The 27,688-nt window shown below is 43.3% G+C and overlaps 1 protein-coding gene across 1 annotated transcript; it reads right to left on the bottom strand.

Annotated features, from left to right (window-relative positions):
• Positions 1-27,059, bottom strand: LOC126335176 (delta-like protein D). Its single transcript, XM_049998207.1, has 3 exons — positions 27,004-27,059; positions 17,233-17,646; positions 1-589 (listed from the first exon to the last, which is right to left on the bottom strand). The coding sequence occupies exons 1-3, from the start codon at positions 27,057-27,059 to the stop codon at positions 1-3; spliced, it is 1,059 nt and encodes a 352-aa protein (XP_049854164.1).
• Between the last annotated feature and the right edge of the window lie 629 nt (positions 27,060-27,688).

Below are 27,688 nucleotides of genomic sequence, written 5' to 3'. Positions count from 1 at the left end.
CTACCTATTGTACCTGTCCTGGCAGTTGTACCCGTCCTGGCAGTTGTACCCGTCCTGGCAGTTGTACCCGTCCTGGCAGTTGTACCCGTCCTGGCAGTTGTACCCGTCCTGGCAGTTGTACCCGTCCTGGCAGTTGTACCCGTCCTGGCAGTTGTACCCGTCCTGGCAGTTGTACCCGTCCTGGCAGTTGTACCCGTCCTGGCAGTTGTACCCGTCCTGGCAGTTGTACCCGTCCTGGCAGTTGTACCCGTCCTGGCAGTTGTACCCGTCCTGGCAGTTGTACCCGTCCTGGCAGTTGTACCCGTCCTGGCAGTTGTACCCGTCCTGGCAGTTGTACCCGTCCTGGCAGTTGTACCCGTCCTGGCAGTTGTACCCGTCCTGGCAGTTGTACCCGTCCTGGCAGTTGTACCCGTCCTGGCAGTTGTACCCGTCCTGGCAGTTGTACCCGTCCTGGCAGTTGTACCCGTCCTGGCAGTTGTACCCGTCCTGGCAGTTGTACCCGTCCTGGCAGTTGTACCCGTCCTGGCAGTTGTACCTGTCCTGGCAGCTGTACCTGTCCTGGCAGTTGTACCTGTCCTGGCAGTTGTACCTGTCCTGGCAGTTGTACCTGTCCTGACTGGGTCGCCATTTTCTGTGAGTGTGTAGGGGCTCCTTTCTGCCCCTAGTCTAGGTGTTGACTCACCCCTCTGAAGGGACGGGCCTCCCAGCGGGCTGGTTGCCTCTTTAGAACGAAAATTCCTGTGGTCATCATGTTGTGTACGCCAGCCTCGACTTCTTCAACCTCAGTGCGCATTTGCGATTTACTTATTAGATTAGCATATCGCTTACTTGAATTCATACTCTGCCTTATCGAGTTTGGATTCGAATGAAGCATCTTAATGTGCATAATACTATTGTGAGGATGAAATATGTAAGAAATGAAGGTCATGAGACCACACCACATCACAACACAGTTGTGCAGGACGAAACAATATCTTTGGTACAGTGGTGAGTTCTTAGCTTTAATCTTGCAGTGGGCGGAGGTGACAGTACAACATATAAAATATCAGATCACTTCATTACAACTTCAGCAAGATAAAATACTTAAATTTGTGACAATGCATATCCACAGGAATGTCATCAGTATTTATTACCGTTACTGAACAAACTATAAACTTTTATGCAGAGTTCTGTCTAACACAAATGTCGCAGTCGTGGCTCGGTGAGAGATGGTGCTATAGCTTGGCCGATAATTTCAGACTGGGCTGCATACCTCTTTATGAAATATACTATATTGAGATGTTGAGTATAACGTGACTGAGGGAAATGATGTCGAAGAGATAACTCGAGGTGTGGTATTGGGCTGCTTTAAAATCGTCAGATCGTCGTCAGAATCCTCACAGCAAACTCCTAATTAGTGTGTTTTCGAAGAGCTGCCTGAAGCACGACGATCGTCTGATCAACGTCCAAATGTTACAGCAAATTCAAAATCCCTCATGAGTGTATTTTTAAACTTCGGCCTGTGATGTGACACCCATAAATGCTCGTGACAGAAATTTGGCTACCGTAAGACCGTCAGATCGTCGACATAACACTACAGCAAATTCTGAGTATGTAACGATCTTCTAAATTTCGTGTCAAAAGATTCGAAATTGTGGCCTACAGCGTGGTAGCTATTCATGCTCGTGGCGAGGCATTTTTTTGGTTACTAGACTACAGATTGTGCACTGCCCTTCTTAAATCCACATTTTCGAGCTTTTAGAAATAAACTGAAATAGGTGTAATATACAGGGTGTTACAAAAAGATACGGTCAAACTTTCAGAAAACATTCCGTTGTGATTGGCAGGAGAGCCAACCTTTTACTAAAGGACGCCGAAATGCACGCGTTTTAGTACACGCAGGCTGTTTTGAGGTCTGGAACATGACAAGGGAATTAGAATTGAGAAAAACGGACGTAGCTGCTGGAATACTTAACTTTAATCCATTAATGACGAACGTCGCTCTTCAAATTACATGATTCACAGTATCAATAGTAACTGAATATGGCGCCTTGCTAGGTCGTAGCAAATAACGTAGCTGAAGGGCTAACTATCGCCTCGGCAAATGATAGCGTAGAAGTCAGTGAACCATCGCTAGCAAAGTCGGCTGTACAACTGGGGCGAGTGCTAGGAAGTCTCTCTAGACCAGCCGTATGGCGGCGCTCGGTCTGCAATCATTGATAGTGGCGACACGCGGGTCCGACGTATACTAACGGACGGCGGCCGATTTAGAGGCTACCACCTAGCAAGTGTGGTGTCTGGCGGTGACACCACACATTCCTCACACACAAAGAAAGAATATGTGTTATGTGGACATGTGTCCGGAAACGCTTACTTTCCATGTTAGAGCTCATTTTATTACTTCTCTTCAAATCACATTAATCATAGAATGGAAACACATAGCAACAGAATGTACCAGCGTGTACTCAAACACTTTGTTACAGGAAATGTTCAAAATGTCCTCCGTTAGCGAGGATGCATGCATCCACCCTCCGTCGCATGGAATCCCAGATGCGCTGAAGCAGCCCTGGTGAATGGCGTATTGTATCACAGCCGCCCACAATACGAGCAGGAGGAGTCTCTACATTTGGTACCGGGGCTGCGTAGACAAGAGCTTTCAAATGCCCCCACAAATGAAAGTCAAGAGGGTTGGGTCAGGAGAGCGTGGAGACCATGAAATTGGTCCGAGTCTACCAATCCATCGGTCACCGAATCTGTTGTTGAGAAGCGTACGAACACTTCGAGTGAAATGTGCAGGAGCTCCATTGCGCATAAACCACATGTTGTGTCGTACTTGTAAAGGCACATGTTCTAGCAGCACAGGTAGAGTATCCCGTATGAAATCATAATAAAGTGCTCCATTGAGCGTAGGTGGACGAACATGGGGCCTAAACAAGACATCACCAACAATGCCTGCCCAAACGTTCACAGAAAATCTGTGTTTATGACGTGATTGCACAATTGCGTGCGGATTCTCGGCAGCTGACACATGTTGATTGTGAAAATTTACAATTTGAACACGTTGGAATGAAGCCTCATCCGTAAAGAGAAATTTGCCACTGAAATGAGGACTGACACATTGTTGGATGAACCATTCGCAGAAGTGTAACCGTGGAGGCCAATCAGCTGCTGATAGTGCCTGCACAAGCTGCACATGGTACGGAAACAACTGGTTCTCCCGTAGCACTCTCCATACAGTGACGTGGTCAACGTTACCTTGTACAGCAGCAACTTCTCTGACGCTGACATTAGGGTTATCGTCAACTGCACGAAGAATTGCCTCGTCCATTGCAGGTGCCCTCGTCGTTCTAGGTCTTCCCCAGTCGCGAGTCATAGGTTGGAATGTTCCGTGCTCCCTAAAACGCCGATCAATTGCTTCGAACGTCTTCCTGTCGGGACACCTTCGTTCTGGAAATCTGTCTCGATACAAACGTACAGCGCCACGGCTATTGCCCCGTGCTAATCCATACATCAAATGGGCATCTGCCAACTCCGGATTTGTAAACATTGCACTGACTGTAAAACCACTTCGTGATGAACACTAACCTGTTGATGCTACGTACTGATGTGCTTGATGCTAGTACTGTAGAGAAATGAGTCGCATGTCAACACAAGCACCGAAGTCAACATTACCTTCCTTCAATTTGGCCAACTGGCGGTGAATCGAGGAAGTACAGTACATACTGACGAAAGTAAAATGAGCTCTAACATGGAAATTAAGCGTTTCCGGACATGTCCACACATCTTTTCTTTATTTGTGTGTGAGTAATGTTTCCTGAAAGTTTGGCCGAACCTTTTTGTAACACCCTGTATTTCTTTGACGTCAGATAATAAAAAAAAATATTTTCAGTTTGACCGCCAATGTCAGAAATAAAATTGCAGTTCAAACCGCTTTACAAGCTGCGCACACGATAACGAGAGAAGTGAATCGCTGTTACATTTTCCCGACTGACTCGATTTGGTTACCGCTTCATAAGATTGGTCACAACTTGGGAATATATGAATGTATCAAGCGACGCCCAATGTTTATATATTTCATTTGTGATGCACCTACCTCGAAGTCTTTTACAGTTCTCTTAGAGCATTAATCTGCCTTACATTATATTCTATAACCTACGTTGCCAAGCATTACTCAGATATACGGCTATAATCAATCGCCAACTGTTCATACTGTGACGTTATCAATAGTCCACGTTCAAAAATAACTGCGAGAAAGAATAAATTCCGTCTTCTTTGCTATTTTCTGCCTCAGGTCTCTGAAGCCCACTTCCACATAATGTATAATTCAACACCGCGTGGCCTTTAAAAGAAGCTCATTGGATTCATAACTATTTCACAATAACGGAAATACGGTCTTAAGTTCATAGTCTAAATCAAATCAAACACTGATTTTTTTGTGTTGCTCACGTGTGTCTACTATAGGCTACAGGCAACAATTTCGAGTCTTTCGACATGAAATTTTGAAGATGGTGCCACTCCCAGGATTTGCTGTAACGGTTTGTTGGCCATCTGGCGATCTTAAGGTAGCCACATTCCGCGTCACGAGCATTAGTGGAAGTCACACCATAGGCTGAAGTTTGAAAATACACTCACGAGACATTTTCTTTCGCTTGAGTGCTTCTATATCTATTACTCCAGCCTGTGCAAGAGCGCCCGCGGGGGGAAGGGGAGGAGAAGAGGGTGCGGGGGAAAGGGGCCCAACCAAATGGAGCAGTTATTTTTAGTGGCAATTCATATAGTTTACGGGTATGAAAAAGGACCTGTAACTGCAAGGCCTGGATTTTTGTGACCAAAAGTGCCTGGAAAGTTATCTACATCTACATCATAGTCTGCAAAACACCGTGAAATGCATAGCAGAGGGTATGTCCCACTGTATCAGTTATTAGGTTTTCTTCCAATTCCATTCACGTATGAAGTGCTGGAAGAATGGTTGGTTGATTGCCTCTGTGCGAGCAGCAATTATTCTAATAATGTCATTAAGATCCCTATAAAAGCGATACGTAGGGGGCTGTGGTACATTCCTAGAGCAAACATTTGAAACCGGTTCTTGAAACGTTTTTAATAGACTTTCTCGGGATAGTTTACGTCTGTCTTCAAGAGTCTGCCGGTTCAGTTACTTCAGTACGTATGTGACACCCTGCCACGGATTGATTTGTAAGCAGTATCCTTTGTAGACTGACTGCACTTCCCCAGTATTCTGCCAATAAACTGAAGTGTGCCACCTGCTTTACCCACAACTGAGGCTCTTTGATCATTCCATTTCACATGAGTTGGCCGGTTACATCGGTCAGTCATTGATATTACATACGATACAACGTTTTCTCGTTTTGTGAAGTGCACAATTTTGCATTTCTGAACTTTTAAAGCAAGTTGCCAATCTTTGCACCTCTTTGAAAACTTATCAAAATCTGGCTGAACCTTTATGCAACTTCTTTCACGCTCTACTTCATTATACGAGGGTCACTCCAAAAGAAATGCACACTATTTTTTTTTTAAAAGAAATCCATCTTTAATTCTACATGTTTGAAAGTTTTACAGTGTGTAGATATATCCTTTAGAGACAACATTTTCATTTCTCCACATAATTTCCATCCCTCTCAACTGCCTTACGCCATCTTGGAACCACCGCCTGTATACCCGAATGGTAAAATTCTGGCCCAGCCGGTTGGCGCCACTGTTTGGCAGCGTGGACTAGGGAGTTATCTTCAAACTTTGTTCCACGAAGAGAATGTTTCATTTTCCCAAAGAGATGACAGTCACATGGAGCCACGTCAGGACTGTAAGGCGGGTGTTTCAGTGTTGTCCATCCGAGTTTTGTGATCGCTTCCATGGTTTTTTGACTGACATGTGGTTGTGCATTGTCATGTAACAGGAAAACATTCTGTTTTCGTCAATGTGGTCGAACACGACTCAGTCTAGCATGAAGTTTCTTCAGTGTCGTCACATATGCATCAGAATTTATGGTGGTTGCACTTTGCGTGATGTCCACAAGCAAGAGTCCTTCGAAATCTACAAACACTGTGGCCATAACTTTTCCAGCAGAAGGTGTGATTTTTAATAATTTTCTTTTCTTGGGTGAATTTGCATGATGCCACTCCACTGACTGGCTCTTCGTCTCTGGTGAAAAATTATGGAGCCATGTTTCATCATATGTCACAATTCTTCCAAGAAATTCATCTCCACCATTCTCGTACTGCTCCAAAAGTTCGGTGCATACCGTTTTTCTTGTTTCTTTGTGAGCCACTGTCAACATCCTGGGAATCCACCTGTCACAAACCTTTTTAAAGCCAACATTTTCAGTATTCTGCAAACACTTCCTTCCCCTATCCCAACGTAGTGTGACAGTTGGTTCACTGTGATGCGTCTGTCAGCAGTCACCAATTCGTGAACTCTCTGCACATAGTCTCGAGTGTGTACCGTACGAGGCCTGCCGCTGCGAGGACAATCCTCAATATTGCCGTGCCCGCTTTCATCACGTAACCTGCTTGCCCACCGACTAACTGTAATGCGATCGACAGCAGCATCTCCATACACCTTTTTCAACCTCTTTTGGGTGTTTCCCACTGTCTCGTTTTCACAGCATAGGAATTCTATGACAGCACGTTGCTTCTGACGAACGTCAAGTGTAGCAACCATCTTAAAGACATGCTGTGACGGCGCGGCACATGGGAGCAGGTTGAACTAAGGTTGAAAAAAAGCAGGAAGGATGTATCTACACACTGTAAAACTTTCACAGATGCATAATGAAAACTGTATTTTTACAAAAATAGTGTGCATTTCTTTTGGAGTGACCATCGTAGAAACCGCCTACGCTCTCTGAGCTCATCCGGGCTTCTGTATAGACCCCAGTGGTGGGGCAGCTTAGTTTTACTCTTTCCTAGCACACTAGCGAGCAAGGATGCTCTGGGTAGTATCTCTTGTTGCTAAGTTGTTTAAGTCTTCGGTAGTCACTCTGATGTATTGCAGTGATAAGCATGTCGCACCAACTATTTCAAGTGAGGAACGGTGTTAATTTCATTAAGATGCAGTTTATTCGCTGAGACAAGCTCTAAATGCAATGAACAAAAACATGTATTCAAGGATTTACAAGACACGGTCTCTCAGAAATTCGATGACTTAGCCAAAACTTTTAGCACTGAAATCGACGAAAAATTGAATGATGTTAAACACAGGTAAAGCATGAAGTACTTTCTGAAGTGAACAGTAACATTACGGAGTTAAAACAGAAAGTAGATTCTTTTAATAACCATCACGATCTAGTAGAGCAACAGATAAAGAAAATCATAGACGCAAACACGAACATCTAAGCCACACGAAACTAGTTGGTTTCGGCAATAAAAAAGGTAACCACTGTCGTCAACAAACGAAATAAAGATTGTGAAAGTGCACGCCTAGCTGCAGAAGAGCTTATTGTAAGGGTAGCAACATTACAAGTCGACTCAGCATGTGCTAAGAAGGCGAGACACAGGATCAATGAAAATCTGAGTGATATCGCTAGTCAAGTTGAAGCAGGTAATACCATCGCTGAGAAGTTCGTAACCGACTGTAAGTTATACTCAGATGTAGTAGAAAAAGCTCTTCATAAGAAAGCAAATGACATCGTAAACGAGGTAAGCATTAACCTACGAGCCGCGGAAGATATGATCCGCAATATTTTAGAAGAAAATATTACCGGATCTCGAAATATGCATGTAAATAATACACAGGCTACAGTGGACAAACCACAACCTATTGGTATTTATCCAAAAATTGTCACGAGTCCCACAGCAGGTACCAGTGACAGTTGTAGAGTGCAAAATGTAAACATACCGACAACTCCAATACACGAACAATTACCAGCCGGAATTACAGGTAACTACGATAACAACATAAATACAACCGAAAAGGCCATGTGTCTATCAACTATTTTTGTAGACGAAGGTTTGCTGGGACACCGACAGTTTCCTACATTCACTACCGAAGGTAAAAGAATGAATCCCGTAGTATTTATCAATGCTTTTCGTAGTGTATTTCCACGCAACTGGACGGAAGCACAGAAAATCAGATTTGTCGTGGAACGTACACAAGGTGATCTGCTTTTATGGGCAACTGAGGGGACGAACTTTGCAACACTTCCATCCAATCTGAACAAATACTGCTCTCAGGTAGTGCAAGAAAGACTCAGACGTGAGGTTTTCAACCATGCACCGTTCATTAGCAAATACGGTAGTCTACGCGGATACTTTGATAAATACCTGAACAAGACATGCTACTGGACGAACCCAATATAACATGTAGACTGCAGGCAAATGCCAGGATGGTTCCCTTGAAACGGCACGGCCGACTTCCTTCCCTAATCGGATGAGACCGATGACCTCGCTGTTTGCTCTCCTCCCCCAAACAAGCCTCCCACCCCCCTTAAGACTCCCTCTACAAATTTCACGCCCAAACCTCGTTTCATTACTCAATTTGTTGCTTAATTTGTCCGGATGTGTCCAATCAAACCAACCTTTCATCTACTCAAGTTACGTCATAAATCTCTCTTTTAAACAATTTGCTTCAGTACCTTTGCAGTACTTATTCGATGTATGTATTCGTAATCCTATGCTACACCACGTTCAAAAGCTTCTATTCGCTTCTTTTCTACAGCACTTCCGGATCAGACAATACGCGAAACCATTACTGTATTAAAAGAGTACTCCATACTTCCATTTCTAATCATGTTTTGGATATTGTAGCTGATCTTATTTTCTGTGCTTGCTAAGAAAAACTGGAGAGGACATCGTTCTATAGTTCCGTTATTTATGTAAATATTTTTGAGTCAAAATGTCGTATTACCAGGAACAGAGCTTAACATGTAACCATAATTTTTAGAAAGAAACTAAACAAACAAACAAACAAAAAAAAGACGCTTGCGATAGTACATAATCCACTGAAACATAATTACGTGGGTAGTAACAAAACTATAAAATGTTGCCTTGCACTGGAAGAATTCCTCTCCATCTTAAATTTGCAGTCAATTTTAACACTTTTTTCGAGAAACCTCTTCCTCTTATTGCCAGTTTCCATCTCAGATCCTCATTACTTCTCACAATATTCTGTTGCACAAATAACAAAACTCATATACTAGTTTCGGTTTATTTTATAATGCAACCAGTAAAACCCCGACTCTTGGTAGGAACGATCTCACATGTATAAAACAGCTTCACACTTCTGACTGCTCTACAAATGAATTAACGTGTTAAAGATTTGACGTTAAGAGCGTAAGTGAGAAAAAAATAAGGAATGATCTGAAGTTTTATTTAAGGTTCGTTTGAAGTGCTGAGTGTTCTCATTATCAAACACTGCTTGAGTATAGTCTGCGTTGTTAGAGCTCCGTTTTAAGCAAAAGCCAGTTTTCCACGCCATATGACTTGAATGATGTCCAGTACAATGATATAATTTTGCAAGCAGTAGTTTGGTGAGTAAGTTAGAAGCGTTTTTGCTTTGCTTGTTGGTATTCCGATTACTACAGGTTTAGTTATCCATTGTCATTTTTATTTGTAGTTCACTATTGCTATTTTAGTTAGCATGTTGTCATTTTGTCTTTTTAAAACAGTGAGTAGAGCTGTGGACTGTAGGAAATGGAGTGCCAAATGGACAAACTGGAATGTTTCCGACATATTCTTCTGTTTGAGTTCAGTAAGAGAGTAACAGCAATCAGAAACATTTGTATAGAGTATGGGAATAATGCAATTGGACAGAGCACGGGAAGAAAATGGTTTTCTCGTTTTAAGGAGGGTCGTCTTGACATCAGTGAAACGCTCTGCTAAGCCCGCAGGATAAGACAGGTAGTTGGAACTGTAGAAAGGGGACAACATGAGTGGCTGTCAGTTACACTAGAATACATACAACTTTATTTATTTGACCAAACATTACAGTACAAATTCTTGAACTTAGTTAACGGATGAATACGCCACACCATCGTACGGTTTAAGGGTACAACCACTTTAATACAAAAAAGAAACGGCTAAAAGCTATTAACTCAAAATTCAGAAGCCAAAAAGAATATTTAGAAGGCAGAAGGCCTCATGCTAAGTAAGTTCTATAATTTGGCTGAAGTCCAAAAAATCTAACACTTGAAAAGCAAAAAATTTAATTTAAAGACGGCTGAAGGCATATGATTTACGAATCAAGGTAAAATTAAACAACAAAATAAAGGCAGAAGGCCTTATCTTCAGTTAGGCTGAAGGCCACAAATAGTCTGATGCTCCAAAGACAAAGGTCCTTAATTTAAAAACGGCTCAAGGCCCATTGACTTAAAACATAACTAAAATAATTTTTACTAGGCAGAACGCTCGAGGCTTTATCATTAAACAAAATATTAATCAGGCTCAAGGCCCAAATAATCTAACATCTGACAACCAAGAAACTTTTAATTTTAAAACGGCTGAAGGCCCATGACTCAAAACACAACTGACAAAATTTTTAGTAGGCAGAAGGCCCAAGGCTCTATCTCTAAACAATATTTTAATCAGGCTGAAGCCCCAAACAATCTAACACTTTACAAGCAAGGGATTTTAATTTTAAAGTGGCTGAAGTTCCCATGATTTAAAACACCACTAAAAACAATCCAACTTTAATTCGAGACCATTGGGTATGAGCCATACAAATACACACAACAGAAAATAAGAAAAGACAGCACTTGAAATACGAACGATCACTTAGGTGAGACAGGCTGTCTGCCCAACCATTCTCGATCCGACGACAACCCAACCAACAGTCAACAGACCCACCGACAAGGTAACTTGCGCTCCACTCTACCAGCATAAAACCTGGAGTTCAATGCGAACGTAAAAGGCATGGACACCCACAACCAATCATACATTAAGCTGTCGAACTACACACCGTGCTGGACAGCGACAACACGGTGAGGAAAGACCACTGCGTAAATTTACGTCAACAGGCAGGGCAGGTAACCAGAACGTTAACGGCCACAAGTCAGAAAATTTCACTGGCACACTTCAATTGCAGTAACCAAATATAGTTAGACTCCACTGGACGGTGGCTAAACCTTCGCCAACTCGAACACACACGTTGCTGTTCGTGGGAATGTCACAAAAGCCAACAACGAGAACCAAATGGCACAATGTGAAGAGTCTTGACTTGCTGCTAAATTAAATCCAAACTCAACTTTCGCTGAGCCATGGACCTCATAGCAATTGGAACAGCCCCACACACTTTGACATTGCGTAGAGGCCGCCAGCGGGCCCGGCCAAAACACGCACCGCAGAGATTTCCTCACTGCTCATCGCCAACTGACAAACTCCACTCATCAGCACAGAGACACACTAAAATAACTGAACAGTCGACATCACAAGCTACACACAGTTTCACGAATACCTACACGAAGGTCTATACAATACTAACGTCAGAGATTGTGCAGTAACAAGGACGAACCACAAGTCGGCACACACAGGCAACCCATAAGCGATCGCCAGCCAACACACACGTCGTCAGACAAGACGACCAACCAACCAACCAACCAACCAACCAACCAACCAACCAACCAACCAAGGTGGTCCGCACTCATCTGATATGTATCGGCAACTGTCTGGGTGATTCATGGCTGTCCGGACCTCACTTCAGCCGCGCCCCGACTGAACTTGTGCTGCATCCTATGTCAAACACTGCCAGGTCCGAACTGCTCTGCTAGCTCCTTCCAACTCACTGGCTGATCCGAACTAACTCCGAAAACACGATAACTGGGAATTAATAACAGTCAGCAATGATAATACGCCAGGGCCTATATCGATAAGCGCCGCTGCTGCCGCTCACAGGCAGGCAAGGCGGCAACTCAGTGACACCAGTGACTGAAATTAACACAACGAGGTGGTGGTACAGTAAAAACAGGATGTCAAATGAGATATGGCACGAACACGAGCCAAACATGGCTCAATTAGTGACTCGCTACGTTCAGGAAGGCCCTCAGGGTTTGACGAAAATCTTTTAAACGCGTTAATCCATAAGATTCGCGTCAGTGTACTCGAGAATGTGATGACTTCTGATCGTTTCACGACCTTGTGGCATTTGCATGCGATGTAGAAGGTTGAAAAATCTGGTGTATAGGGACAGCATCCTCAAAACCAAAATCACGAAAATCAGGGGGGTGGCCATATGTGCATCTGTGCTTGTACGTCATCAGTTGGCTCGTAAACAACACCGACCATTCCAATTCTGTATCGTTACCTGTGATGATAAATGGTGTCTTTATGCTAACATACGGAAAAGACCAAACGAGGTGGGGCCGTAGTGAGCACACTGGACTCTCATTCGGGAGGATAATACTTCAAACCTGCGCCCATCATCCAGATTTAGGTTTTTCGTGTTTTCTCTAAACCGCTTAAGGCAAATGCCGGGATGGTTCCTTCGAAAGGGCACGGCCACTTTCCTTCTCCTTCCTTTCCTAACCCGAGCTTGTGCTCCGTCTCTACTGACCTCAATGCCGACGGGTCGTTAAAACTACACTACTCTTTCTCTTGCAACACAAGGGAAAGAAAGGAATTGCTGAGCCCAAACAAAGCAGCAACCCATACAAACTTCAGGCAGGTACACAAGTTTTGCATCACCTCGGTCCCGATAGATCCGGAACCTCTACAGAAACATCATCTCCGCCCTTTTTATTGCTCATTAAAACCACACGTCGCATGTTGTACCACCGTACAGTGAGACCTTCCGACGTGGTGGTCCAGACTGCTGTACACATCAGTACCTATGATACCCAGTACACGTCCTCTTGCATTGATGCATGCCTGTATTCGTCGTCACATACTACCCACAAGTCCATCAAGGCACTGTTGGTCCACATTGTCCCACTCCTCAACAGGGAGTCGGCCGGCCGGAGTGGCCGAGCGGTTCTAGGCGGTTGAGTCTGGAACCGCGTGACCGCTACGGTCGCTGGTTCGAATCCTGCCTCGGGCATGGATGTGTGTGATGTCCTTAGGTTAGTTAGGTTTAATTAATTCTGCGTTCTAAGGGACTGATGACCTTAAAAGTTAAGTCCCATAGTGCTCAGTGCCAGCCTCAGGGTTGTTGGTGGGTCATGTCGTCCATAAACAGCCCTTTTCAGTCTATCGGAGGCATGAAACTTCCTGGCAGATTAAAACTGTGTGCCGGACCGAGACTCGAACTAGGGACCTTTGCCTTTCGTGGGCAAGTGCTCTACCAACTGAGCTACCGAAGCACGACTCACGCCCCGTCCTCACAGCTTTACTTCTGCCAGTACCTCGTCTCCTACCTTCCATAGTTTGCTGTCTTGCATCTTCTTTCTTGCGTTCTTCTGTTCTTCTTTGGCTAGGAATATGTGAATTTTAATGTAAGAGAGATATAGAAATTGTAGGATCTGACTGCCTTTCAAAAGATACGTTAATGAGTTTATTTTTTGTACCTTCTTTGTAGTCTCGTCGTATCATGATTCTCCCAACACTTGTCCATGAAGTAGCAGTATCGTGGCATATGACATGTCCATGCTGCAAGTTGTTCTGAAGTCTAACCTGGTTGCAACCTGCATTTCCAGTGTGGCGTTTGTCTTCATGTTGTCATTGCCGTAAGTCCTTTCTCAAAATGTCTGTACCCTCTCCATCGCTATCTCGAAGCATCTGGTATTGAGGGAGATGGCGATTGATGTTGGTGGCGGCGACGTCCCTTAGACACGTGGAAATATCTACAATTTTTTTACATATATTTGTTATTGTTATTTTTAAAAAAATCTGATTTTATATAATGCAAAAATTTTCTGATAGTGGCAAAAAAATATATATGTTCTAATTGTGTCGTACCACTTCTTCATCGTTTTATGGGTTGTGTATCATTTTTTGTTTGTGTGCATGTTGGATGATACTCAATACTACAAGAAATAGTTAGTCTGTTTTGTGTCCCTTTTTTCTTTTAATTATGTTGTTCTGTTGATCTATTAATTTAACTTTTATTTACTGGATAGTATAAGATAGGGTGGATGTTAGTTTGCCTAACCTCTTCCGCATTTTTCATGTCAATCTTTACGTTTTGCAGTATTCAGTGGACTAACTTCTACTTATTTGCTGTGTTGTTCTTGTCTCTGCCGGCCGCGGTGGTCTCGCGGTTCTAGGCGAGCAGTCCGGAACCGTGCGACTGCTACGGTCGCAAGTTCGAATCCTGCCTCGGGCATGGATGTGTGTGATGTCCTTAGGTTAGTTAGGTTTAAATAGTTCTAAGTTCAATGGGACTAATGACCACAGCAGTTGAGTCCCATAGTGCCCAGAGCCATTTGAACCATTTGAACTCTTGTCTCTGTGGACCATAATTTCCTCTGTAACTATTCACGCCCTGATCTCGCCAGTTGCTGTTTCTGACATCGTGACTCTTTCAAAGTACCCTTGACCATTGGCATTTTGATTCCTAAACCCATATCCAACACTGTAAGAGTGTCCATTACCGTTCCTATTTCGGTACCAATTATTCTGGTTCTCGTTTCTATGCCAATTACCTTCATTATGCCACTGTCCTGATCTGCTAAATTGCCTGAAATTATTGGCATTAGGAAACGATTATTATTATTGGAATATTCGTTCCTAGTCCTCTCCTTTTGCTGTCCCCTCCTTTCTTTTTTCTTTCACCTCGTCTTCTTTAAACTAATTCAGGTTCCCTAAAGATCTATTTGAATTCTTCGGTATTTTTATTTTTTCGTACTGTCGCCTGTTGATATTTTACCGGTAACTTCATTCGACGTAGACATATCAGCTCTCCGTTACTGTATGGTTTGTCTAGGCATTGATTCTTTTTGTCCATTGCGTCAAAGAATTTTTGCACGCTTTTCTCCCGTGAGTTATCATATGGCGTTATCTGAAGTAACTCGTATTTAATTTTGTTTTGCGCCGCCTTACACCAATGTCTTTCGAGAAATGATGTTCTTAACTATAGGTAAGACGTACAGGTAGCAGCGATCTTTTGCAATCACCTCCGCTATTGTTCCTGACATGTGTGCACAAATGAAGTCAAGTTTGTAAGCCACACTCCAATGGTTTGGCAAGCCTACTTGGAACTGATCGATGAATGTGCGTGCATGCAAGCTACCGCTTTCTTCCTTGAAATGTTGAAATTTTCTGTTAGGAAATTGTCTGTATCATATCTACTCATAAATCCGGTTTGTGGCTGATTCATGGACACAATCTGCCACTGTCTGTGTCATCTTGCCCACTCTCTGGTAATCTATTGCCTGTCTGCATATGCTCAGTTTCCTGCCCCATAATTGCATCCTATCGTAAGATTGGTGAACAAAAGTGTTGTTCGTTTGTCTCTACTCTAGTCATTCGCGGTACCTATGCTACTGTTATATTGTGTCATTGGATCTCCTGTTTCAGTCGTCTGTCTTTCAGTTGGTATCGGCTCACTGTATGCGTCTTGTTTTTCTAGATACTGTGCCTGGCTCTGTGGTATGCCATGAAATACTTTAGTCGGGGTTTTCTGTTTCGATTTCTGCGCGAATGTTACGTCTGGCCTTGATTCTACTTGGACTTTCTTAGACGGCGCGTGTTCGTGTACTGAATTAATGCTTGCCGTATCAGTTGTTTCGCTACAGGTGGAATCGTTCTCGATCTTTTCTTCAATAGTTTGTATCAACTCTGTTCGAAACTTTTCAAAGAGATCTTTGTTTTTAATTCTATCTTATTGATCCGCTGATCATATTTTTTCGGTGCAACTTCTGCGACCTCGCTTTGAATTTCTTGCTCTTCCGAAATTTGTATTGCTGTTCGCGTGGTTTTTTCGTAAACGATGTCCAATTGGACATTGTCCACCTAAGTGCGTAATTGCTGCTGACTTTGTGTTAGTACCTGAATTCTTTCTCTAGAATCTTTCGCGTCTTTGTTTATTTGTGTCATCTATCAATTCTAGCGATCCCTTCTTCCATCTGGACTTTAACCTGTTGAATCTGTGTCTATATCTCTTGTCTCAAGTTCTGGTTATCCTGTTTCAATTGCTGATGCTGTTTCGTCATCTGTGTATTCTGTTTCGTTATCTGTGTATTAATATCCGTCATCTGTCTATTAATATCGTGATTCTGTTTCGTTATCTGTATATTCTGTTTCGTTATACTATCGTTCATTTTTTGTAGCATCTTCATGGTCGCATCCTGTCCTGTAACACTGCCTTCTGCTGAACTGTGTTCAAAATGGCTCTGAGCACTGTGGGACTTAACTGCTGTGGTCATCAGTCCCCTAGAACTTAGAACTACTTAAACCTAACTAACCTAAGGACATCACACACACCCATGCCCGAGGCAGGATTCCAACCTGCGACCATAGCAGCAGCGCGGCTCCGGACTAGAGCGCATAGAACCGCACGGCCACCTCGGCCAGCGATACGCTCCAAACAAACGTGTTTTTTAGCTCATTTCACTGCTAATCTTTGCCATTTACTGTGCGGGCTGTCTATTTCTGGCTCAGAATGAGCCCTACAAGGAATTTCGTATTCTGGAAATTCGATGTTCTCGTCCCTTCGATTCCCATCTGTCTCATCTGTCTCAATTCTATTCAATCTAAATGAGCCTGCTGATTCTGCAGCTCACCGTCTGTCCTATTCTCAGATTCACCGTCTGTCCTATTCTCAGGTTCACTGTCTGTCCTATTCTCAACAAGCTCGTTTATTTGCTGTCTGATTGATTCTTTACTTGATTGTCTACTTGCTGTCCGTCCCATAACCTTTTGGCTTGTGCTCTTGTTAACACGGAAGTTCGTTCAACACACCACAACCCTATCTACAAATCTGTACAACTTACCGGTTGGTTGAACCAACAACAAAAACGTCGTGACTTTTCGACTGTTCTGTCTGCTCTGCTACAGTCTTCAATCTCCACCTGTGTGCTTGCAATGGGAGAAAAATATTATTCCTTAATTCTAACTCATTTGATACTGCGTCACTTTGCGTTTCTGTGTCTCCCTGCATCTGTGTCTACCACCTGAAAGTCCTACAGCATAGCAGCTACTCAAAAAAAAAAAAAAAAAAAACGTAAAAAACCAAATTTTTCCAACACAGTAACTCAAGACATTGTCCCTACAATTCTAATTTCCTCGCTACTTGTATTTATTCAAACCCAAAATCTTTGCAAATATTTCTTTACAATACAAAAAAAATTTCCAACTATGATAGAGACCAGCCATACCTAACTGACACTATTCTTTTTTATTAATCTGGCAGTTGTACCTGTCCTGGCAGTTGTACCTGTCCTGGCAGTTGTACCTGTCCTGGCAGTTGTACCTGTCCTGGCAGTTGTACCTGTCCTGGCAGTTGTACCTGTCCTGGCAGTTGTACCTGTCCTGGCAGTTGTACCTGTCCTGGCAGTTGTACCTGTCCTGGCAGTTGTACCTGTCCTGGCAGTTGTACCTGTCCTGGCAGTTGTACCTGTCCTGGCAGTTGTACCTGTCCTGGCAGTTGTACCTGTCCTGGCAGTTGTACCTGTCCTGGCAGTTGTACCTGTCCTGGCAGTTGTACCTGTCCTGGCAGTTGTACCTGTCCTGGCAGTTGTACCTGTCCTGGCAGTTGTACCTGTCCTGGCAGTTGTACCTGTCCTGGCAGTTGTACCTGTCCTGGCAGTTGTACCTGTCCTGGCAGTTGTACCTGCCCTGGCAGTTGTACCTGTCCTGGCAGTTGTACCTGTCCTGACAGTTGTACCTGTCCTGGCTGGGTCGCCATTTTCTGTGAGTGTGTAGGGACTCCTTTCTGCCCCTAGTCTAGGTGTTGACTCACCCCTCTGAAGGGACGGGCCTCCCAGCGGGCTGGTTGCCTCTTTAGAACGAAAATTCCTGTGGTCATCATGTTGTGTACGCCAGCCTCGACTTCTTCAACCTCAGTGCGCATTTGCGATTTACTTATTAGATTAGCATATCGCTTACTTGAATTCATACTCTGCCTTATCGAGTTTGGATTCGAATGAAGCATCTTGATGTGCATAATACTATTGTGAGGATGAAATATGTAAGAAATGAAGGTCATGAGACCACACCACATCACAACACTGTTGTGCAGGACGAAACAATATCTTTGGTACAGTGGTGAGTTCTTAGCTTTAATCTTGCAGTGGGCGGAGGTGACAGTACAACAACATATAAAATATCAGATCACTTCATTACAACTTCAACAAGATAAAATACTTAAATTTGTGACAATGCATATCCACAGGAATGTCATCAGTATTTATTACCGTTACTGAACAAACTATAAACTTTTATGCAGAGTTCTGTCTAACACAAATGTCGCAGTCGTGGCTCGGTGAGAGATGGTGCTATAGCTTGGCCGATAATTTCAGACTGGGCTGCATACCTCTTTATGAAATATACTATATTGAGATGTTGAGTATAACGTGACTGAGGGAAATGATGTCGAAGAGATAACTCGAGCTGTGGTATTGGGCTGCTTTAAAATCGTCAGATCGTCGTCAGAATCCTCACAGCAAACTCCTAATTAGTGTGTTTTCGAAGAGCTGCCTGAAGCACGACGATCGTCTGATCAACGTCCAAATGTTACAGCAAATTCAAAATCTCTCATGAGTGTATTTTTAAACTTCGGCCTGTGATGTGACACCCATAAATGCTCGTGACAGAAATTTGGCTACCGTAAGACCGTCAGATCGTCGACATAACACTACAGCAAATTCTGAGTATGTCACGATCTTCTAAATTTCGTGTCAAAAGATTCGAAATTGTGGCCTACAGCGTGGTAGCTATTCATGCTCGTGGCGAGGCATTTTTTTGGTTACTAGACTACCGATTGTGCACTGCCCTTCTTAAATCCACATTTTCGAGCTTTTAGAAATAAACTGAAATAGGTGTAATATACAGGGTGTTACAAAAAGATACGGTCAAACTTTCAGGAAACATTCTGTTGTGATTGGCAGGAGAGCCAACCCTGCTACTAAAGGACGCCGAAATGCACGCGTTTTAGTACACGCAGGCTGTTTTGAGGTCTGGAACATGACAAGGGAATTAGAATTGAGAAAAACGGACGTAGCTGCTGGAATACTTAACTTTAATCCATTAATGACGAACGTCGCTCTTGACATTACATGATTCACAGTATCAATAGTAACTGAATATGGCGCCTTGCTAGGTCGTAGCAAATAACGTAGCTGAAGGGCTATGCTAACTATCGCCTCGGCAAATGATAGCGTAGAAGTCAGTGAACCATCGCTAGCAAAGTCGGCTGTACAACTGGGGCGAGTGCTAGGAAGTCTCTCTAGACCAGCCGTATGGCGGCGCTCGGTCTGCAATCATTGATAGTGGCGACACGCGGGTCCGACGTATACTAACGGACGGCGGCCGATTTAGAGGCTACCACCTAGCAAGTGTGGTGTCTGGCGGTGACACCACACATTCCTCACACACAAAGAAAGAATATGTGTTATGTGGACATGTGTCCGGAAACGCTTACTTTCCATGTTAGAGCTCATTTTATTACTTCTCTTCAAATCACATTAATCATGGAATGGAAACACATAGCAACAGAATGTACCAGCGTGTACTCAAACAATTTGTTACAGGAAATGTTCAAAATGTCCTCCGTTAGAGAGGATGCATGCATCCACCCTCTGTCGCATGGAATCCCAGATGCGCTGAAGCAGCCCTGGTGAATGGCGTATTGTATCACAGCCGCCCACAATACGAGCAGGAGGAGTCTCTACATTTGGTACCGGGGCTGCGTAGGCAAGAGCTTTCAAATGCCCCCACAAATGAAAGTCAAGAGGGTTGGGTCAGGAGAGCGTGGAGACCATGAAATTGGTCCGAGTCTACCAATCCATCGGTCACCGAATCTGTTGTTGAGAAGCGTACGAACACTTCGAGTGAAATGTGCAGGAGCTCCATCGCGCATAAACCACATGTTGTGTCGTACTTGTAAAGGCACATGTTCTAGCAGCACAGGTAGAGTATCCCGTATGAAACCATAATAAAGTGCTCCATTGAGCGTAGGTGGACGAACATGGGGCCTAATCAAGACATCACCAACAATGCCTGCCCAAACGTTCACAGAAAATCTGTGTTGATGACGTGATTGCACAATTGCGTGCGGATTCTCGTCAGCTCACACATGTTGATTGTAAAAATTTACAATTTGATCACGTTGGAATGAAGCCTCATCCGTAAAGAGAAATTTGCCACTGAAATGAGGACTGACACATTGTTGGATGAACCATTCGCAGAAGTGTAACCGTGGAGGCCAATCAGCTGCTGATAGTGCCTGCACACGCTGCACATGGTACGGAAACAACTGGTTCTCCCGTAGCACTCTCCATACAGTGACGTGGTCAACGTTACCTTGTACAGCAGCAACTTCTCTGACGCTGACATTAGGGTTATCGTCAACTGCACGAAGAATTGCCTCGTCCATTGCAGGTGCCCTCGTCGTTCTAGGTCTTCCCCAGTCGCGAGTCATAGGTTGGAATGTTCCGTGCTCCCTAAGACGCCGATCAATTGCTTCGAACGTCTTCCTGTCGGGACACCTTCGTTCTGGAAATCTGTCTCGATACAAACGTACAGCGCCACGGCTATTGCCCCGTGCTAATCCATACATCAAATGGGCATCTGCCAACTCCGGATTTGTAAACATTGCACTGACTGTAAAACCACGTTCGTGATGAACACTAACCTGTTGATGCTACGTACTGATGTGCTTGATGCTAGTACTGTAGAGAAATGAGTCGCATGTCAACACAAGCACCGAAGTCAACATTACCTTCCTTCAATTTGGCCAACTGGCGGTGAATCGAGGAAGTACAGTACATACTGACGAAAGTAAAATGAGCTCTAACATGGAAATTAAGCGTTTCCGGACATGTCCACACATCTTTTCTTTATTTGTGTGTGAGTAATGTTTCCTGAAAGTTTGGCCGAACCTTTTTGTAACACCCTGTATTTCTTTGACGTCAGATAATAAAATATTTTCAGTTTGACCGCCAATGTCAGAAACAAAATTGCAGTTCAAACCGCTTCACAAGCTGCGCACACGATAACGAGAGAAGTGAATCGCTGTTACATTTTCCCGACTGACTCGATTTGGTTACCGCTTCATAAGATTGGTCACAACTTGGGAATATATGAATGTATCAAGCGACGCCCAATGTTTATATATTTCATTTGTGAAGCACCTACCTCGAACTCTTTCACAGTTCTCTTAGAGCATTAATCTGCCTTACATTATATTCTATAACCTACGTTGCCAAGCATTACTCAGATATACGGCTATAATCAATCGCCAACTGTTCATACTGTGACGCTATAAATAGTCCACGTTCAAAAATAACTGCGAGAAAGAATAAATTCCGTCTTCTTTGCTATTTTCTGCCTCAGGTCTCTGAAGCCCACTTCCACATAATGTATAATTCAGCACCGCGTGGCATTTAAAAGAAGCTCATTGGATTCATAACTATTTCACAATAACGGAAATACGGTCTTAAGTTCATAGTCTAAATCAAATCAAACACTGATTTTTTTGTGTTGCTCACGTGTGTCTACTATAGGCTACAGGCAACAATTTCGAGTCTTTCGACATGAAATTTTGAAGATGGTGCCACTCCCAGGATTTGCTGTAACGGTTTGTTGGCCATCTGGCGATCTTAAGGTAGCCACATTCCGCGTCACGAGCATTAATGGAAGTCACACCATAGACTGAAGTTTGAAAACACACTCACGAGACATTTTCTTTCGCTTGAGTGCTCCTATATCTATTACTCCAGCCTGTGCAAGAGCGCCCGCGGGGGGAGGGGAGGAGAAGAGGGTGCGGGGGAAAGGGGCCCAACCAAATGGAGCAGTTATTCTTAGTGGGAATTCATATAGTTTACGAGTATGAAAAAGGACCTGTAACTGCAAGGCCTGGATTTTTGTGACCAAAAGTACCTGGAAAATTATCTACATCTACATCATAGTCCGCAAAACACCGTGAAATGCATAGCAGAGGGTATGTCCCACTGTATCAGTTATTAGGTTTTCTTCCAATTCCATTCACGTATGAAGTGCTGGAAAAATGGTTGTTTGATTGCCTCTGTGCGAGCAGCAATTATTCTAATAATTGTCATTAAGATCCCTGTAAAAGCGATACGTAGGGGGCTGTGGTACGTTCCTAGAGCAAACATTTGAAACCGGTTCTTGAAACGTTTTTAATAGACTTTCTCGGGATAGTTTACGTCTGTCTTCAAGAGTCTGCCGGTTCAGTTACTTCAGTACGTCTGTGACACCCTCCCACGGATTGATTTGTAAGCAGTATCCTTTGTAGACTGACTGTACTTCCCCAGTATTCTGCCAATAAACTGAAGTGAGCCACCTGCTTTACCCACAACTGAGGCTCTTTGATCATTCCATTTCACATGAGTTTGCCGGTTACATCGGTCAGTCATTGATATTACATACGATACAACGTTTTCTCGTTTTGTGAAGTGCACAATTTTGCATTTCTGAACTTTTAAAGCAAGTTGCCAATCTTCGCACCTCTTTGAAAACTTATCAAAATCTGGCTGAATCTTTATGCAACTTCTTTCACGCTCTACTTCATTATACGAGGGTCACTCCAAAAGAAATGCACACTACTTTTTTTAAAAAAAATCCATCTTTAATTCTACATGTTTGAAAGTTTTACAGTGTGTAGATACATCCTTTAGGAACAATATTTTCATTTCTCCACATAATTCCCATCCCTCTCAACTGCCTTACGCCATCTTGGAACCACCGCCTGTATACCCGCATGGTACAATTCTGGACCAGCCTGTTGGAGCCACTGTTTGGCAGCGTGGACAAGGGAGTTATCTTCAAACTTTGTTCCACGAAGAGAATCTTTCATTTTCCCAAAGAGATGACAGTCACATGGAGCCACGTCAGGACTGTAAGGCGGGTGTTTCAGTGTTGTCCATCCGAGTTTTGTGATCGCTTCCATTGTTTTTTGACTGACATGTGGTTGTGTATTGTCATGTAACAGGAAAACATTCTGTTTTCGTCAATGTGGTCGAACACGACTCAGTCGAGCAAGAAGTTTCTTCAGTGTCGTCACATATGCATCAGAATTTATGGTGGTTGCACTTTGCGTGATGTCCACAAGCAAGAGTCCTTCGAAATCTACAAACACTGTGGCCATAACTTTTCCAGCAGAAGGTGTGATTTTTAATAATTTTCTTTTCTTGGGTGAATTTGCATGATGCCACTCCACTGATTGGCTCTTCGTCTCTGGTGGAAAAATTATGGAGCCATGTTTCATCATATGTCACAATTCTTCCAAGAAATTCATCTCCACCATTCTCGTACTGTTCCAAAAGTTCGGTGCATACCGTTTTTCTTGTTTCTTTGTGAGCCACTGTCAACATCCTGGGAATCCACCTGTCACAAACCTTTTTAAAGCCAACATTTTCAGTATTCTGCAAGCACTTCCTTCCCCTATCCCAACGTAGTGCGACAGTTGGTTCACTGTGATGCGTCTGTCAGCAGTCACCAATTCGTGAACTCTCTGCACATAGTCTCGAGTGTGTACCGTACGAGGCCTGCCGCTGCGAGGACAATCCTCAATATTGCCGTGCCCGCTTTCATCACGTAACCTGCTTGCCCACCGACTAACTGTAATGCGATCGACAGCAGCATCTCCATACACCTTTTTCAACCTCTTTTGGGTGTTTCCCACTGTCTCGTTTTCACAGCACAGTAATTCTATGACAGCACATTGCTTCTGACGAACGTCAAGTGTAGCAGCCATCTTGAAGACATGCTGTGACGGCGCCACGCAGGGGAACATGTTGAACTAAGCGGGAAGGATGTATCTACACACTGTAAAACTTTCACAGATGCATAATGAAAACCGTATTTTTACAAAAATAGTGTGCATTTCTTTTGGAGTGACCATCGTAGAAACCGCCTACGCTCTCTGAGCTCATCCGGGCTTCTGTATAGACCCCAGTGGTGGGGCAGCTTAGTTTTACTCTTTCCTAGCACACTAGCGAGCAAGGAAGCAGTGAGTAGTATCTCTTGTTGCTAAGTTGTTTAAGTCTTCGGTAGTCACTCTGATGTATTGCAGTGATAAGCATGTCGCACCAACTATTTCAAGTGAGGAACGGTGTTAATTTCATTAAGATGCAGTTTATTCGCTGAGACAAGCTCTAAATGCAATGAACAAAAACATGTATTCAAGGATCTACAAGACACGGTCTCACAGAAATTCGATGACTTAGCCAAAACTTTTAGCACTGAAATCGACGAAAAATTGAATGATGTTAAACACAGGTAAAGCATGAAGTACTTTCTGAAGTGAACAGTAACATTACGGAGTTAAAACAGAAAGTAGATTCTTTTAATAACCATCACGATCTAGTAGAGCAACAGATAAAGAAAATCATAGACGCAAACACGAACATCTAAGCCACACGAAACTAGTTGGTTTCGGCAATAAAAAAGGTAACCACTGTCGTCAACAAACGAAATAAAGATTGTGAAAGTGCACGCCTAGCTGCAGAAGAGCTTATTGTAAGGGTAGCAACATTACAAGTCGACTCAGCATGTGCCAAGAAGGCGAGAGACAGGATCAATGAAAATCTGAGTGATACCGCTAGTCAAGTTGAAGCAGGTAATACCATCGCTGAGAAGTTCGTAACCGACTGTAAGTTATACTCAGATGTAGTAGAAAAAGCTCTCCATAAGAAAGCAAATGACATCGTAAACGAGGTAAGCATTAACCTACGAGTCGCGGAAGATAGGATCCGCAATATTTTAGAAGAAAATATTACCGGATCTCGAAATATGCATGTAAATAATACACAGGCTACAGTGGACAAACCACAACCTATTGGTATTTATCCAAAAATTCTCACGAGTCCCACAGCAGGTACCAGTGACAGTTGTAGAGTGCAAAATGTAAACATACCCACAACTCCAATACACGAACAATTACCAGCCGGAATTACAGGTAACTATGATAACAACATAAATACGACCGAAAAGGCCATGTGTCTATCTACTATTTTTGCAGAAGAAGGTTTGCTTGGACACCGACAGTTTCCTACATTCACTACCGAAGGTAAAAGAATGAATCCCGTAGTATTTATCGGTGCTTTTCGTCGTGTATTTCCACGCAATTGGACGGAAGCACAGAAAATCAGTTTTGTCGTGGAACTTACACAAGGTGATCTGCTTTTATGGGCAACTGAGGGGACGAACTTTGCAACACTTCCATTCAATCTGAACAAATACTGCTCTCAGGTAGTGCAAGAAAGACTCAAGACGCGAGGTTTTCAACCATGCACCATTCATTAGCAAATACGGTAGTCTACGCGGATGCTTTGATAAATACCTGAACAAGACATGCTACTGGACGAACCCAGTATAACATGTAGACGCGTTCAAAAATTTTGAAAAGTCGATTACCATCACACATTCGAGAAAAAATTTGTCACAATGACAGAGGACGACACTGAATATTTTGTGTCAGTGCTTGATTCTATCGACTTAATCTATGAAGAAAGACCTGTACCCCATAGAGCAACAGAAAATCAGGCACAACAACAACATAGTTATGTAAATCAGTCAATAAAACGTGATTTAAACACACAGAAGAGATGGTACACACAACAGCAAAATTACATACCCATAGTTAATGAGTACTGTGACGGGAACTGAAAAAACAAACAACTTGAAAGAAATTTTCAAGACAAAGGAAGAGAAAGAAAGACAGAGAGAGAGACATAACTTGCTGCTGTTGATTTTCGACACGTGCTGGTAGATGTTTTCCATTCTAAGATGTAAGTATGACTTGTGAATAGAGATTTGCTGTTAATTTTTTGCTCGTGTGGGGAGTACGCATTTTCTGCGGTGTTTCGGTAGATATTAGCAATTTCGTTTTTTGCAGTTTGTAGCTGGAGTCAGCCCAAAATAATGTTGTAACATTGCTCTTCATGTCTTTCATCCGACGCCCAGCGTCAAGAGAAAGTTTTGGTTCGTTTCCTGTCACTCACAAAATGAATTTGAAAACCGAGTGTTACGTACCCGTTCGATACAACAGTCAAATACTAGTCGTGTGTGGTATTCCTGTTATTGATATGTACTAACAGGGACCGTAAGAGACCAAGAATAACCAGAACTCTAGCAGTGACAGCAACACACTGGCCCACGCTAGCTGCTACCGTCAGCATCGCTGCTCAATCTTTTAAAATGTTTTAATAAAGCTGGATAAAAGACCACAAAGCAGTTGGCTAGTCTACAAAGACCAGTTTGTTTATTTGTTTTAAATCAACATCGCATCAAAAATTATTTCCAGAAACCGCGAACTTCAGCACCAGCGCAATCTAAGTGTATCCACACTTTGCACATGACACATTTAACCTACACTTCTCCCAAAATATCTTGAGAAAATTTTTCGTCACAAGAGGTGCGGGTTGCATCGCTTTACTCTCGTGTATGCTTTATTTCATATCCAGTTCTTTATCGCTGTCCACAAGGAGAGGGTCGCAGGAATGTAATGAAGAATTGAATCGTTTCATGGTTGGAATTTTCTTTTCTTCAAGGCCCTTGGTACTCCCAGTCCTACCCACTATCCAATCTCCAGCCTCTGAAAATCTCAACGACCTCCTCTTCATAGCACTCTGTCAAGCGATTTATTTAACTCGTCCTTATATGGCGTCCAAAGATGACCTGTTGCTTGCAGCTTTCCTTGTCCGTGTGGCCGTTCTCTTAATGTTGGGGACAGGAGAGGTATTGAACAGGGTAACTGCATTTGAAATTCCCATGAAGTAGTGCTTTATTTAAGTGTGGGTAGATATTTACCCTGATCTTACTTAAGCAAGACGGCCTCTGTCACACGTAACCTAAGGACGTTGGTGACTCGTGACTTATTTCTAAAAGTAGCTTAGGATTCTACCTTTCGGATGTCACTGTATTCACATACATAACAGACGTTTACAGTCTAGCAGAAAAACCATTTCTCACAAAAACAAACACTGCGTCAGCACTTCTCTAAAGAAAGTTTCCAACTGCTCACCGGTATCTTACCAGCAAGTGCCACCGTTCACAGTCCTCGCCACCATTCTGCAGCATATCCCCACACCCCTTTACAGAAAGGTGCCCGTATTCACAACTGTGTCCGCTTTTACGCCTTCTCCTCTAATTAAATGAAACATCGATAAAGATACATTGATGACTCTTATAATAAACTACTGGCTATTAAAATTGCTACACCACGACGATGACGTGCTCCAGACGCAAAATTTAACCGACAGGAAGAAAATGCTGTGATATGCAAATGATTAGCTTTTCAGAGCATTCACACAAGGTTGGCGCCAGTGGCGACACCTACAAAGTGCTGCCACGAGGAAAGTTTCCAACCGATTTCTCATACACAAACAGCAGTTGACCGGCGTTGCCTGCTGAAACGTTGTTGTGGTGCCTCGTGTAACGACGAGAAATGCGTACCATCACGTTTCGGACTTTAATAAAGGTCGGATTGTAGCCTATCGCGATTGCGGTTTATGGTATCGCGTCATTGCTACTCGCGTTGGTCGAGATCCAATGTGGAATCGGTGGGTTGAGGAGGGTAATACGGAATGCCGTGCTAGATCCCAACGGCCTCGTACCACTATCAGTCGAGATGACAGGCATCTCATCCGCGTGGCTGTAACGGATCGTGTAGCCATACCCAGATCCCCGAGTCAACAGATGTGGACGTT

The sequence above is a fragment of the Schistocerca gregaria genome, chromosome 1, assembly GCF_023897955.1.
Source record: "Schistocerca gregaria isolate iqSchGreg1 chromosome 1, iqSchGreg1.2, whole genome shotgun sequence".
NCBI lineage: Eukaryota > Metazoa > Arthropoda > Insecta > Orthoptera > Acrididae > Schistocerca > Schistocerca gregaria.
This window is presented reverse-complemented; position numbering and strand designations above follow the sequence as displayed.

What these genes read in the sequence shown, in the direction of transcription:
- LOC126335176 (XM_049998207.1), bottom strand. Translation starts at nt 27,059, where the DNA reads ATGCTGCAGAATGGTGGCGAGGACTGTGAACGGTGGCACTTGCTGGTA. An exon ending in CACTTGCTGGTAAGATACCG is followed by an intron (nt 17,647 to 27,003) that starts GTGAGCAGTTGG and finishes CTGCCAGGACAG; the next exon opens with GTACAACTGCCAGGGCAGGT. An exon ending in AGGTACAACTGCCAGGACAG is followed by an intron (nt 590 to 17,232) that starts GTACAACTGCCA and finishes CTGCCAGGACAG; the next exon opens with GTACAACTGCCAGGACAGGT.